This window comes from Aplysia californica, unplaced genomic scaffold (assembly GCF_000002075.1).
Source record: "Aplysia californica isolate F4 #8 unplaced genomic scaffold, AplCal3.0 scaffold00050, whole genome shotgun sequence".
Lineage (NCBI taxonomy): Eukaryota > Metazoa > Mollusca > Gastropoda > Aplysiida > Aplysiidae > Aplysia > Aplysia californica.
In genome coordinates this window covers 1104412-1118453 of record NW_004797320.1, presented here as the reverse complement: position 1 = coordinate 1118453, position 14042 = coordinate 1104412, and the positions used below count along the sequence as shown (strand labels likewise).

The window sequence follows — 14042 nt, the reverse complement described above, 5'->3', positions numbered from 1 at the left end:
GCGAACTCATCATCATCATCATCATCATCATCATCATCATCATCATCATCATCATCATCATCATCATCATCATCATCATCATCATCATCATCATCAATGCCTTTCTCACCCTGCGCCAGGGTATAGTCCATGGACAAACACCCTCCACTTTTCTCTATCCTGGGCTAGCCTCTTGATGTTATTCCATGTAGTAAAAAACCTTACTAAAACTAAAAAACTAAAACTGTGTTGTTATAACTAGTTTGTTCTTCCCCGGTCTGTGTGTGTGTATGTGTGTGTGTGTGTGTGTGTGTGTGTGTGTGCGTGAGTGCACACACTCGTGCGCGTGTGTGTATGTGTTTGAGTGAGTATGTGTTTGTCTATGTGTTCTTGTAAACATTATGCACACCACATATTATTTGCTTGAAAGGACACAAGACCAGCCACAAAAGTCTGTTCCCATTCACAGACACACCCCTCCTTTACCCCATCTTTTCTACTTATTCTTATTCTTCCACTGTCTTATACCTGCATGTGCAAAAAATAAGTTTAGTTTTGTTCTCAACTACACATATTTTAATATGTCAAAACAAACAGTAAAAACTCAACAACGAAATGATAATCAGAAAATGTTATTAAAAAACAACATTGCCCGCTGTTGACCCCATCAGAGAAAAGAGGTTTGGATCACAATAGAGTGCCAAGTCTCTAGCTCTTATCCTTGTGAGGGATGGACCTTTCCCTATTTAATGACAACGAAGAGCACAAAAGTATCCTATAATAATTCAAAATATCTGTATTTATATAGTGCACATCCACTATCTACAGCATGCTCTATGAGCTTCACAGTTATTATTATCGAAGGAGACTCTAGAATATTCTGAAACATTCACGACTTCCCGAGAAGAGCACAGTGCAATCAGCGGATTACATGCGCTAAAACACGAACAAATAGAGGCAATATCTTTCGCTGACTACAGCTGGGTACAAATTCCCATCTGGGAGAAGTGGAAAAAAATTTGTGTAAAGTGCCTTTCTCAAGAACACAATCTCTGGCCCCTGACGGGATTCAAACCCACAACCTTCCAAATAGTACAATGGATTATGGATTTTAACATTTAGAAGAATAATTTAATTTAATTTATATTATGGGTTTTATATGGGGGTATAGATCTCAAATTCATCAGCATCCGTCTTCAATTTGTCCCCGTGGTTTTATGCACCCCGCATTTGATCATTTTTTGCATAATTTCTGATTATTTTCCTTTATCATTCTTTGTTAAAAATAACAGAATCGTATAATTTCACATTTTTGGCATCAGTTTGTATAATTTCAGAATTTTTCTTGCATAAAACGACAGTCCAATAGAACAAGTCAGGATGGTGGAGGAAACCTTGTACATTCTCCTAAAGAAAACTCAAATTGAGGACTGCCCCCTCAAAAATTCAAACTAAGCCAAAATTATAACTTTAGCAGCCAATATATCGGTATATCACTTTAACAGCGCCATAAATCAGCATGTGGATTGAGTTTACAAGAAGAGCCCACCCCTCTGGTGTAAGCCATGGGGAGTGTAAGCCCCTGAGTAATTGAGCAGAATCTAATAAGTTCTATTACCGGATATTTATTTTCTCATCTATCCATTATAGAAAATTGAGGTAGTTCAGCAGTATCTTTCCCACTTTTGCACAAAGCCCAGTACAACTCGGGTGCAGAGTGAAGCACTACACTATTTCATACGTATTAATCACTGAAACTAACATTTCATTTATGAACACACAGGAGAAAAGAGTCTCCCTACAAGATAAATTTGAAAGATTGAAAATCTTCAAATCTTAAGTTAAAACCAATGAATAAAAGGATATATTGCCATTCAGTAGTTTGAGGTTATATCTCACAATATGGGTTGTAGCTTTAAAATACCATTCTATTCTAAGATGATATACAATTACAACATTACTATCCGGGCACAGATAAACCTGTAGGCGTATTACTTAGCATCAATGCGACATTCTGTACGCGTATACAACACTGTGCAAGAAGACATATTTCAGATTTTCCACAAAACAGACATGTATGTTTCACGGGACCGGTTACTTCCCTTGATCAGTAGGAAGCTTCACGGATAATTACTTCCCTTGACTATGTGTTGGTTCTCTGAGTTACCTACCCTTTCATACCAATGAAGACTTTTCATTGTTTTCTTCGAGTAGAAGTTTGTACCCATGAAATATCTTATAGTGGTAGAGAGGGGGAGTCATTAGCCTGAGGGCCTGTGATATTACAACCTCATACACAAAATGTAGTTATATTTTCAGATAACTTGTCACATGTGTGTTTTGTTTTTACACAACTTTGCACAAAAAAATACTAAACAGAAATAATTATGTAGAATATTTTTCCCCTGCTCATGAAAGGTCTCACCAAAACAGAAAATACTTTCCTTTTTTGGACATTCCGACAAAGCCTGCTTTTCGGCTTATTTTAAGTCTAACAATAACAATAATAGCTCGTCCGTAAATGTCTGACAATGACCAAGGTATCCAGAGAGAAGATTTTTCAAGCAAAATAGAAGAATTAGAAGAAAGAAAGGTTAAGATGACTTGTGGCTTCTGCAGTGGCCAATGAGACCAAATTCTGGTAGAAAAAGGTTTGCCACATTTTGAGTATTCAAAAGCTCTACTTTCACTTGTGGGCTTATCTCTTGGTTTCAGCATTTCTTCTTCATGAAGCCTCATATGACTTGCTGCCCACTAAGTCTGTCATGAGCTACCCTCTCCTATGTGGAATTATTTAATTTATGTTGAAGTCCTTCAATTTCAGGGTGTCTTTGCAGTGCTTTTTCTGTAAGCCAACCTTACGCTTCCCTTTAGACAGTTCAGAATAGAAAATCACCTTTCATATTTTGAAATCAGGCATTCTTATAACACGGTCAACAAAACTGAAAATATTTGTCTTTTTTGAACATTCAAAGTAAGTCTGCTTTTAGGCTTCTGTTAAGTCTGACACAAACAAGAAAAATTACCAAACTCACAAACAGCAAAGAGTAGATTACCTTGTGTGAGTATTGTCAATTTCAATCAGTTTGGGCTCCTCTCTCAGTTCATCCACCTGAAAGCCAAAAGTGCACCCAGTTATATGTAAGCACTGCAATAACATCTCAGGGCTCTAGTAAGGTCACAGGAACACACACCAGAAGAAAAACAAGGACCACACAGAGGATTTTGTTCTGTTTTTCAATCTACATTCTTCTAGACGAACACACCCTTTTAAGGGACAAGATAACATTATTTCTAAAAACGAAAAGAACCCCAAAAATAATGAAAACTGGGAAAATCATTGTGTGCACAATATTGTTCTTTTTTCAATTCCTGCACATTTCAATAATTCCTACACACAAAATTGCACATTTACCCAAAAGAAAATGTTTAAAATGCAGTAAACACTCGCTAAATATGCAATACATTAGACACATAAACATAATATTAGATATGCATAAAGCCACTATATAATCTTTTTGCTACAAAATTATCATTTGCCTAAAAAGGCTTGAAAAAGTAATCATCAGTACACCTCCAATACATAAGAATTAAACGCACCTTCTCTGAACACTCATCAAAAAAAGCAAGGCTGGCATCATTGTCGGAGACAAATGAGCGTTCTTCTATGAACCGAAAGAACATCTGTGTACGCATGAGCTGGGAGAAAAACTTGGCATGGGCTTTGTCTCGGCTCTTCAGAAAACCTGGTATGTGAAAGTGATAAACAACAATGAAAAATAAAATAGATCTCTTGCTGCTGGTCAAATACTGCTCAAATCAATGAAACTGAAGAATCCAAAAACAAACTAAGTTGAACAAGAGTTCAGGAGGTCCTCCTATCTATCACACAAAAGGTAACAATTTCTCAATTTTAAAATGTTTCTATGATGCAATAATCATAATAAAAGAAGCAACAGGAATTCTAGGGACAATCTTTAAGTATCGCTTTTCACAAATTATAATTTATCAAAATTTGTAGGATAAATCTAAATTCATTTTCACAGAGAAAGCTAAGGTTGCACAGAAAATACAAATTATTATCACAATGAGCATAAAGCACCCCAGCACCCTACCATACCTTTCCACTATAGAAGATTAACTTGTCAGTATACTTAGGGTGTTAACAGGGCCGTGAGAAAAGGCAAGCCATATGTAACACTTGGAACGTGCAAATATAGCCATGAGTGTCCTTGAGCAAAGATTTTTAACCCAAGTTCAGGGGAACATGTGCAGCACTAAGCATTAATGGTGGTTGAAAATATTTATTTATGAACATATGACGCAGAGTCTGCACAAGTGTTATGAATAAGGGCATACAAAAGTTCTTGTGAAACAAATTTCCATTCAAGAGCAAATAAACTGGTCTTAACATCTGTTCCTTCTCTTGAAAACTATGTTTGCAAATCTTCAAATATAATAAGCCAGAGACTCAACAGATCAGGACTCACCCTGCATATCAAACAAAGTCTGAGCATCTGTTGTGCGTATGGTGGGCTGCTTCATGATGGGATTCAGGAAGTTCTTGTAGTCCTTCAAAATAGAGGCTGTGAACCGCAGGAACACCTCCTGGATGGCAAGCTCCAGCTGCATCTGATGGGAAGATAGAAAACAAAACATTACAATATTGCACCTGTGCTCAGTCTTTTTCATGTAGACTGATGCTTTTATTAATTTAAGGAGAGTAATGAAAGTCCAGTGTGGACTCTTATAACAATCTTCTTAATAGGAGCAAGACTCTCACAAGACCTAATAGTTATGAAAAACATAGCCCGTTTACAGGAATGATCAAATGTACACCCATTATTCCATGATTAAAACCACAAACTGCATTCCATTTTTCAATAGAGTTCATTGATTTGCAAGCTACATGTGAAATATAAACAGACTGTCTAATGAAATCTAATGAAAAAGTCAAATAAAAGAAAAATGACATAAAATCTTACAGTTTGCTTCTTGCGCCGGAAATCAATGTCAAAGTGGGTCATTTCCAGGGAAACTCCATCACTGTCATGTGGCTTGACATCCAGCAAACTGGCTTTAGCAAAGAGGCGGGAAAGGCTCTCCTGCAATACTCGTGTGGCTTTCTGAAAATAAACATATGGGCAAAGTGTTTGATAAAAAAACCATCAATGAATAAACTAAATGCGAAACAGAAACTACTTTTTAAACTTGTCATCACTGTCTTTCATCATCTTATAAAATACCTCACAAGTGACTATAATGCCATCACAGCACCAGCATATGCAATCTTTGTGACTAATTACCCGACTGAGAAGTCAACACTTGTCATTTCACAAGCTGGAGAAAAGTGCCTAGATCTATATACTATTATCCAGCCACATGATTATTTTGAGCTCGGTGACAATTTGAGCAATGAGAAGTATATTGAAATGATGATGGTCATTTAGTGCTGAGAAAAAGTATGAGAGACAAACAGAAACAACGGTGGGAGAGAAAAGTAGTAGGATCTACCAGCGACACTCTCCAACCACATGCCACAGGATTATGAAAGCCTAAAAAACAACATGCTGATAAAACGTGAGCAGAAGAGCGGTAGATGTCAGTAACAATCTTCAGGTAAGTATAGGCAATTCAAAGTACTGATTATACCTCTAGTCTTAAAATCAATTACAGAATCTTCACTAGAAACTTTCGCAAATGCCATAATTTGAAGAAAAAAATTAGCAATACCTTTGGTAGCAGTTTATAACTCAGGGACTTTTTGTCTTCAGGTCTGGGGAAAAGCAAAATTCCAGAGGAAATAATGAACAGTCAACTCTAGCAGCAGCTACTTCTTTTCAATAAAATAACCAAAATGTTTTAACTAATACAATCCTTCATTCCTTCCCTTTCTCATTGTGCTTTGGATAATAATGACAAAATACACATATTTGTGATCTACAAAAGAAAATGACATAAATCTCTACAGAAAAAAAATGCGTAACTTCAAACTTCTATTGATATTTTCAATCATACAATAAAACAACATTATAGTCGCCTTCACCATAAAAGTTTCTTCTTAATAATAAGACTGACAACAAACAAAATCAATAAAAACAATACTGTTAATCTGTGGCACTTACAGGTAAAGTCTGTTGGTATCCAAGTCAACACAGATGACATCAGGAGGAGGGTCATAGAGGTCAAAGTAGCGTGAATCCACACCTTGATAAAGTAAATAACACCATGAGTTCACTAGACTTAAGAAAGACAAAACTCATTAAGTCAGACATGGTGCAAGCAACATTCTCTCTTAAACTCTTGATCCTTTATTTCAATATCTTTAAAGAAAAATAAGTTGAGAAACGTCTCCTCCAATCGATTCAGCTCTCAAAATAAATAATGGACTTCCAATATTTTGTCAGTGGGTCTTTTCATACCCCTGTCTTCATGAACGTGTGAGCATCAAGCTCCCTTGGAAATGGACCAAAAAAATGAAATAATTCCAGAGGTGTTGCCTGCATATTCTGCAGGTAAAATACACTTTGGTAATAAAAAGTGAAAGTAGATTAGGCGGAAAAAGTTGGCTCCTCCAACAAAATCTAATCCCCTACGTGAAAATGTTAAAACTCGGGGAAAGGAAAAAAGCACCTTGAAATAAGCAAAATATGTTGCAAACTGAAAAGGACACTCCAGTACAGTGTGTGACAGACAGATCTACTGTTGAAATCTAGTAGGGAACACATAAGGAAAAGGAGTTGGAAGAGGAGCAGGATGGGGAGGAAAAGGAAGAAGAAAAAACAAAGAGTTAAAAAAAAATACCCCAAATATATCTTGGAGTAACAATTGATAACACGCTTGACCGGCATCCCCGCGCTGCTCTTGAGCATAAAAAATTGGTTACTGTTGCCTATTCTATCAAATTGTTTGTGTTTTGAAAATTTTGAAAAGGCATCGTTTGATTGGTGTAGACTAAAGACCACTCACACTGACACGTGCAATTTAACTGTCTTGGTACCGGTAGGCTCATTACTGATCGAACTTGAGAGCGTTGCTTATCATGTTTCTCATTCTCAATCTAAAGCAGCAATCTTTGTTGCTTCCCTTGATTCTTCGACACAGCCGAAACTCGAACTACGGATCCCTTGAACTACCGAGGCCGGTCTCAGCGAATTCGAGCTATCCGTGTTATACAGTACTTCTATTGATCCTTGAGGAGAAAAATGGGTACAATAGCATGAGCAATGCATACATAAAGAAATTCAAAGGTTTTATCCACAGCACAATATCATAATCTAGACAACATTCACAAACACTTTTGTTTTCTGCCACAACACAGTCCCCTGGAGGTGGAGGAAGAGAAGAGGAAGAATAATCAATAAGTGGTGCATTGACAGTACAAACTCCTTACCGACAATGAAGGGGCAAGGAGCATTCAGTACATCTGAAAGACCCAAGGGGCACAGAGGGATGTATGGACACTGCCAGTGAAATGGGAAGATCATCTGAAATATAACCCCAAAAAAACACACAATAGTATGACAAAAAGCTGGAATGTTCAGAAGTCATCAGGAAATACAGAAAATAAACACAATGTTGCAAAAGAGGCATTAGACTGTCACTGAAACATCAAAGACTTACAATATCTTTTTTGTCTAAACTAAACTTCTGTACCACAAATTTCTGTTTAGATGTTAAAAATTCATGGAAAAAAGGCTTGACAGCATGCAGAATGTAAGCCAGTCCATATATTTAATTTAAATTCCTTTAATTCAGTTATCAGTATCAGAAATGTAGAAACATTTGAGAGTTCACAGTACCAATACATTTTCCTTGTCACACAAACTTCCTCTACTATGAGGGATCCAGAGAAGACAAAACCCCCAATTGTTTACCATTATAAAAAGATCTCTGTTCTTTGTCACAAAACTTTCCAAAAGCAGAATGACCACAACTCCAACAAGAATAGAACATGCAACAATCCCTGGATTGAATAAACATGCGGAGTTAGACACAAATTTTTTTTTTTACGAACAGCACAGAACTCACGGTGGACACTGCCTCAGCCACCTCTGTCAAAACAGTCGGTCGCAACGAGTGCAGCAAAATCTTGCTCTCCAGCAGCACAAACAACAGCACACTCATCGTGTGGTCTGGTCCGAGATTACCCAGCAGGGTGATAAATGACGCACCACTGGTGAGAGAGGAAGACCAGATATTTTTCTGAAGTTCTCTGTACATGGCAGCAACATGGAAACAAGAAGGTTAGCGCAGTGACAGCCATACACTTACATTACTAAGGGTAGGGGCAGAGGGGAGGACCAACAGACAAACAGAAAGTATACAAGAATAAAAATATGAATAACGTTCCAGTCATCTCCTTCAAACACACATCATACCGTGCTTAAAAAAAACAAACATTATTAACGTAATTACAGTTCAACTGCCTTTCCATACCAATCGAAAGGCAATACACATTCAAGTCTTTTTTTACAACTCTGAAGGGCTACTTTGTATCTCACAAACAAAATAAACATACCAAAAAAAAGAATGCACGTTTTAAGTCTCACAAAAGTGTTAGCATTTTCTTTAAACATACATATGATGAATAACTGGATCACTTGCATGAAATCTTCACTATGCCTGAGAAAAGCACATTCCCAGAATAAAGGTCCTTTAGTGCTGACAAAAAGTAAGACAGACAGGCAGAAACAAAGGATAGTAAAGATGCAGAATCTACCAGTAGCACCCCACAAACACCCACTAGTTTGACCATAAAATTATATTCTTTTTTCATAAAGCACCATTGAAAAGCTGACTAAATCCAGATAAATATCAAAATAGCATTGAGCCCAGATTAAATCACCTCTGAGGCAGTGGGGAGTCCTCAGGCATGCACAGGGAGAGCGAATCATGAGCCAGCTGCACCAAAATGCGCGGCCGTTCAGGCGATGGGTACGGCACGTGGTACATAAAGTGAGAGATATGTCGCTCCAGAGGCACATGGTGCGGCCCCGTGATGGACACCTTGTACAGCTGGGACAAAAACTTCTTGAAGGCGTCGAAGAAGGGCCAGTGTGACAACAGAGAGATGGATTTGCGCACATGCACTGTTTTCTGTATGCGGTACTGCTCTCGAATGCTCTTGTTCTTCAAGCCCAGGGATCTCATCTGCAGGTCTGTCAGATCCTCTTCTCTGTACTCCTCATAGAACCCCACAGCTGCACCATAAACCTGTGGTAGAACATTGAACACATTATTACACACATTCTTCTTAATCTGACAATATGACACTTTGCTCTGAACCCTCAGTATTTTGACTCAGTGAGATTCCCCAATACAAGAATAACCATGGATAACTTTGTGGGTATTTTTCAGATTTCTCACACTAGATTTCTTTGATAAAACTTGGAGGCATCAGCAGGCAGTGCTTCTCTTTTTGTCTCTTGGGTCAGGTGCAACAAAATGTTTTTACTATCAGCTTTGTTCTAATGTAATGGCCAGCAGAGAGCAATATAATTGTTATGTGCTGCAAGTACTGCCTCAGACATCACACTAAAAATGTAGGTTCCACATAGACCTACGTCATACAGGTAAAAAGTAGGGGTTACATGTATTTAATTGTGCAGGTGCACTCCAACTCATGGGCTGTGGGTACCGGTACCTAAAATACAGCAGACAGTAAATTTGTATCAAATTTATATAAATTTATATAAACCTGATGTATCAACGAAGGTGAAAATTCACATGGCAAAGAGATTTAGGAATGAGTACAGGTCATAAACAAGAAGTAGTGACACAGAGAGTAGCCCCAAGCAAGGTTTACAATTTTGCCAACAATTCTGATCCTTGGTAAATAGTCTAATATTTTATATTTAGCACACTTAAGGATATGTATTTTCATTTAGATAAGCTTTCTCTTAAACACACATACAATACATATGTATACAAACACACATGTAACAAAAAGCTCCACACTGAGACATTTATACAATCAGAATGAGACAACTATGACATTCCTCACCTTCTCCCCAGCTGCCCCAGTGAGGATGAAAGTGGAGAAGCTAGGCATGGGGTGCTGGGCGTCCGCTGACCAACATTCAATCGTGGCTCCCATAGGCAGGCAGAACATCGGCACCTGCTCCGGCAAGGGGAAGTCACTGTAGTCCTCTAAAGGATAACGGTCCAGGATTGCTGTGAGGAGAACACAAAAGAGTTTCATTAAAATACAACATAAAACTCTACAGAAGTCCCAGGGTAAAACGAACTGAGTTTACCCACACTAATAAATTTGTTGCAAAACATGAATAACTTCATATTCCTGTTTATTACAACAGCATTTGATAGTGGACCACCCATTTCAACATGGGATTGTTCCAGGATTGAAAAATATTACATAAGCAGAAGAACAAAGAAAACGGGAACACTTACAGGCTTTGTAGGCTAAAACATCATTCTTGACCATTGCTTTCTTGTAACAGAGAAATACATCAGAACCAACCTGGAAATGAAAAATGTAAATATGGTACATCCTCAAAAACAATACCAAACAGGTATGAAAAGTTTATTATGACAAAATCAAGACACATGGACAACAAAAAAGGCTTCACTCTTCCCAGATATATTCACAAAAGATTACACACAGGCTCAAAACTTTTACTAAAACAAACACAGAACCTAAACATCTACATCTTCATAAATAATGTCATTAAAAGCAAATTACAATTAAGTCTTGATAAAATAAATTGTTCAGTATCAAACAACAATAGCTTTAGATTTGAGAAATGGAAATACATTTTTGAGGAAGCTGGAGCAAAATAAGGGATAAAAAGCACTTTGATTGGTAAATTAATTCATATCTCTAAATACTAATCTGAACCAGAGGATTCGACTGTTTAAGAGATGATATCACTCTCAAGTGGCTCTGTAGTTTGTTCACTTTCGTCCGACCGCGGATAAAACAAAGTAAAATGAACTCGCCCTATTTAATCGTCTCAGATCTTTTGCATATGAATCTAAAAGTTGGATGACCAACAGAATCTAAAAGCCCATTCATAAAGGTCACTGCACACTAAGGTTCCAACACATTTTCTTAGATATTAGCCTAAAGCGGGTAAAAAAAATAATAACTAAAACATTAAAAAGCTGACATATCTTCCTCAGAGTTAGAGCCACACTTTATTAACGCATGCCGAAGAGACATGATTGAAGACACAGGGTAGGCACTTTTCGAGACTCACATGGAGACATCTAGACAGTCATGGGGTAAAAATCTACACGCTTACACTGAAATGAGCGGGCAGGGTGGTGAAACTATCTTAAAATGAGCAATTTGTTGGTTGGGTTACTGTAAGTCATTTATCTTAGTGATCCTGTGTATGTAACCAAAGTGCCGTTTTTAATATACAGCCCAAACAGAGAAGGTTTTTTCTTACTGGATCAAGATTTAGAACAATTTAGTTTGTTGCTGGCCTGCAGAAGTGACATGCAAAATTTAGTGGACATAGGTAAATCAATAAATAAAATAGAATTTGTTTTAAGCAGACAGACGAAAGTGAACAATCTATAATTAACATCAAAGAAGTAAGGCCTATTCACTCACCACACCCTTGTTAAGGTTTTTAGGTATTTTCAAGAAGGTCAGAGGTGGCTCTTCTCCCTGAAACAAATAGACGTACAAACATGGACTCATAAGTCGAGGAAAGCAATTTAAAAAAGTAAAAAGGCATGATGCTATGAAACAAACATGGTCTACAAAGAAAACGAAATTATCACTAGCTGGTGTTTCTAAAATTTCTCACATGATTTATAGATAAATATAATAAAATACACAATAGCAAAATTCCACATCGATATAATGAGGGTTTAGAAAAAATAAAAATTGCATCAAAATTAATTTTCAAAAAAATCTAATTTGTTAATAGCCTCCACTGATGACAGCAGAATAGAAAATACACAGGTTCACAGAAAAGACAAGATAAATACAATGTGAAATAGAAGGTGTACCCCATAAACAAATGATGGGCACACCAGTTGGTAGGACAGTGTCCATTCGAGCCTACTCAGGGTGTAAAACAAAACACTACGTTACCAATGAAAGTATAACACAAGAGTCAGCCAGCATCTAGGTCAGTAAATGGAAGAAAAAAGAGATGGAAAAAAATCCTTCTTCACACCCTATTTGACATAATCAAAGAACAGGACTCTTTAACTACTATAAACAGTAGTTAAATCTTGACTTTCAGAGCCATGAACACTACTCTTTTTAAATTTATATCCGTAAGATGAAAGAGAGTAGTAAGCCTGGCAGCAATAAAAGAAAAGTACAAAAGATGAAAAACTGATAAGACCTGTGCACTCAGCTTGATTGGAAAGACACTGAGCTATAATAATGGAAACAATGATTTCAATTTTGTCTCGAACAGATGCTCTTTTTGGAAAGTTTTATTTGGAAACCTTTATCTTTCAAACAACCAAAAAGGTTCATTTTTGCCTTGATGATCAAAGCAACAGACTATGTAAATGTGAATATGTAGGAGGTCCCTTTTGTTCAGAGCTTCTCTTGAGGACTATCCTGCCAATGCTTTATAGAAAGAAGTCTACAACAGAATCTGTATTCAAAACAATAAGCTAAATACAGTCTAACCAGTACTTGCAACCAACTATGCAAGACAAAAACCTACACAAATGACCATATCCTGCTTTCCCCTTAGTGTTTTTTTGTTCTTAATTATAATGACACTGTCCAAGAAGACCACCTGTCTAAGATGACCATTTTCTCCTCCACAAATGGTGGTTATCTTGGTATGGTTTGACTATATTGTTGAAAAGGGCGTATAATTCCAGCCACACAAAAGAAAACTGACCCGACTGCCAAGGATGACACAGATGTCCACCACAACCAGAGTGTCGCTGGCCGCGCATTTGTCAGCCCGGCGGTACGTGATGTAGATACGACTGCTGGTGCTGTTGTTCACGTTGGCAGGGTGACCCGCCATGGTAGTCTGCACCACCTCACAGCCGTCCATGACAAACTCTTTTCCCTCACACAGGATGCTGGGTGTGGGGGAGGGGGGATGGGGGAGAAGAAGAGGAGAGGAGAGACATATATATATGGCCATGTAAGGCATTGTTGGACTTAAGTAGTTTACCCTGAACCACCATGATTGATAACAGCTACATTAGAAGAAGTACCACTTTTATTGACCTAGTAGGGTACTTTAGTTATTTTGTATTTTCCATAATCTCGTTAGGCACACAGTGTTAGGTCATTAAGCTCTTAATCAGGAACAGAATAAGAAAATACGAACACTGAAAAGGAGTTACAGTACAAGCAGCACAAGAGCACCAACCAAACTACCCCCAACAGGCAGGGGAGACCTACAACAACCTATGAGTATGAGCATCATTCTCCAAACTACTACAAAAAGTTAGAATATAATACGAAAAAAGATAAAGCCAGCATACCCGAGATCTTTGAGCGGTGGTTTATCTCGACCTCGACGATAGCAGATGTACATATCTGGGCACCAGCGCATACTGCCATGGTTCAGGTTGGCCGGGTACTCTGTAGGAGTTGTCTCTATGCATTCGTAACCTTTCGGGACTTTTTCACCAAGACTCCTGTTGATAAATACATAGAATCAATGTTCCGGACTACATAAAAACCAAACCCAGTTATTCCACGTACAACACACTAAATAAATAGCATAAATGAGAGATCCAGATAAACCAAGAGACAGGGAGAAAATGAAAAGTGAAGAGAAGAGAAGACAAGAGAAGAGAAGAAGAGTGCATGACTCCGTCGGGGAAAAGGTGAAGCCACCACCGGAGAGGGACAAAGACCTTACCGTCAGACAGAGAAGAGTGTTATTGCAGCTAAGATGCAACGCGACGAGTCCCATCCTGCAGACGTATCTCCATGCAATAGGCTCCGCTCCCAATGATTCTTGTCTGGCGTGTGGCACAAGGCAGACTGCCGCCCTCCTAACTGAGGCCAGCCAGAGAAAGGAAGGAAGAAGAAAAGAGAAGAGAAGACAGACAGACAGAGAGACAGAGAGAGAGAGAGAGAGAGAGAGAGA

At 38.0% G+C, this 14042-nt stretch overlaps 1 protein-coding gene across 1 annotated transcript in view; it reads right to left on the bottom strand.

Annotated features, from left to right (window-relative positions):
* LOC101863724 (DENN domain-containing protein 4B) overlaps positions 1-14042 on the bottom strand; it is a gene marked incomplete in the record, with an annotated part of 75531 nt that overhangs the window by 24376 nt on the left and 37113 nt on the right. The window contains 14 exon segments of the mRNA XM_013079397.2: positions 3036-3091; positions 3580-3725; positions 4470-4611; positions 4965-5105; positions 5713-5755; positions 6105-6186; positions 7373-7466; positions 8011-8155; positions 8828-9195; positions 9986-10155; positions 10393-10462; positions 11564-11620; positions 12828-13017; positions 13429-13592. Coding sequence (XP_012934851.1) covers positions 3036-3091; positions 3580-3725; positions 4470-4611; positions 4965-5105; positions 5713-5755; positions 6105-6186; positions 7373-7466; positions 8011-8155; positions 8828-9195; positions 9986-10155; positions 10393-10462; positions 11564-11620; positions 12828-13017; positions 13429-13592 — 1868 coding nt within the window.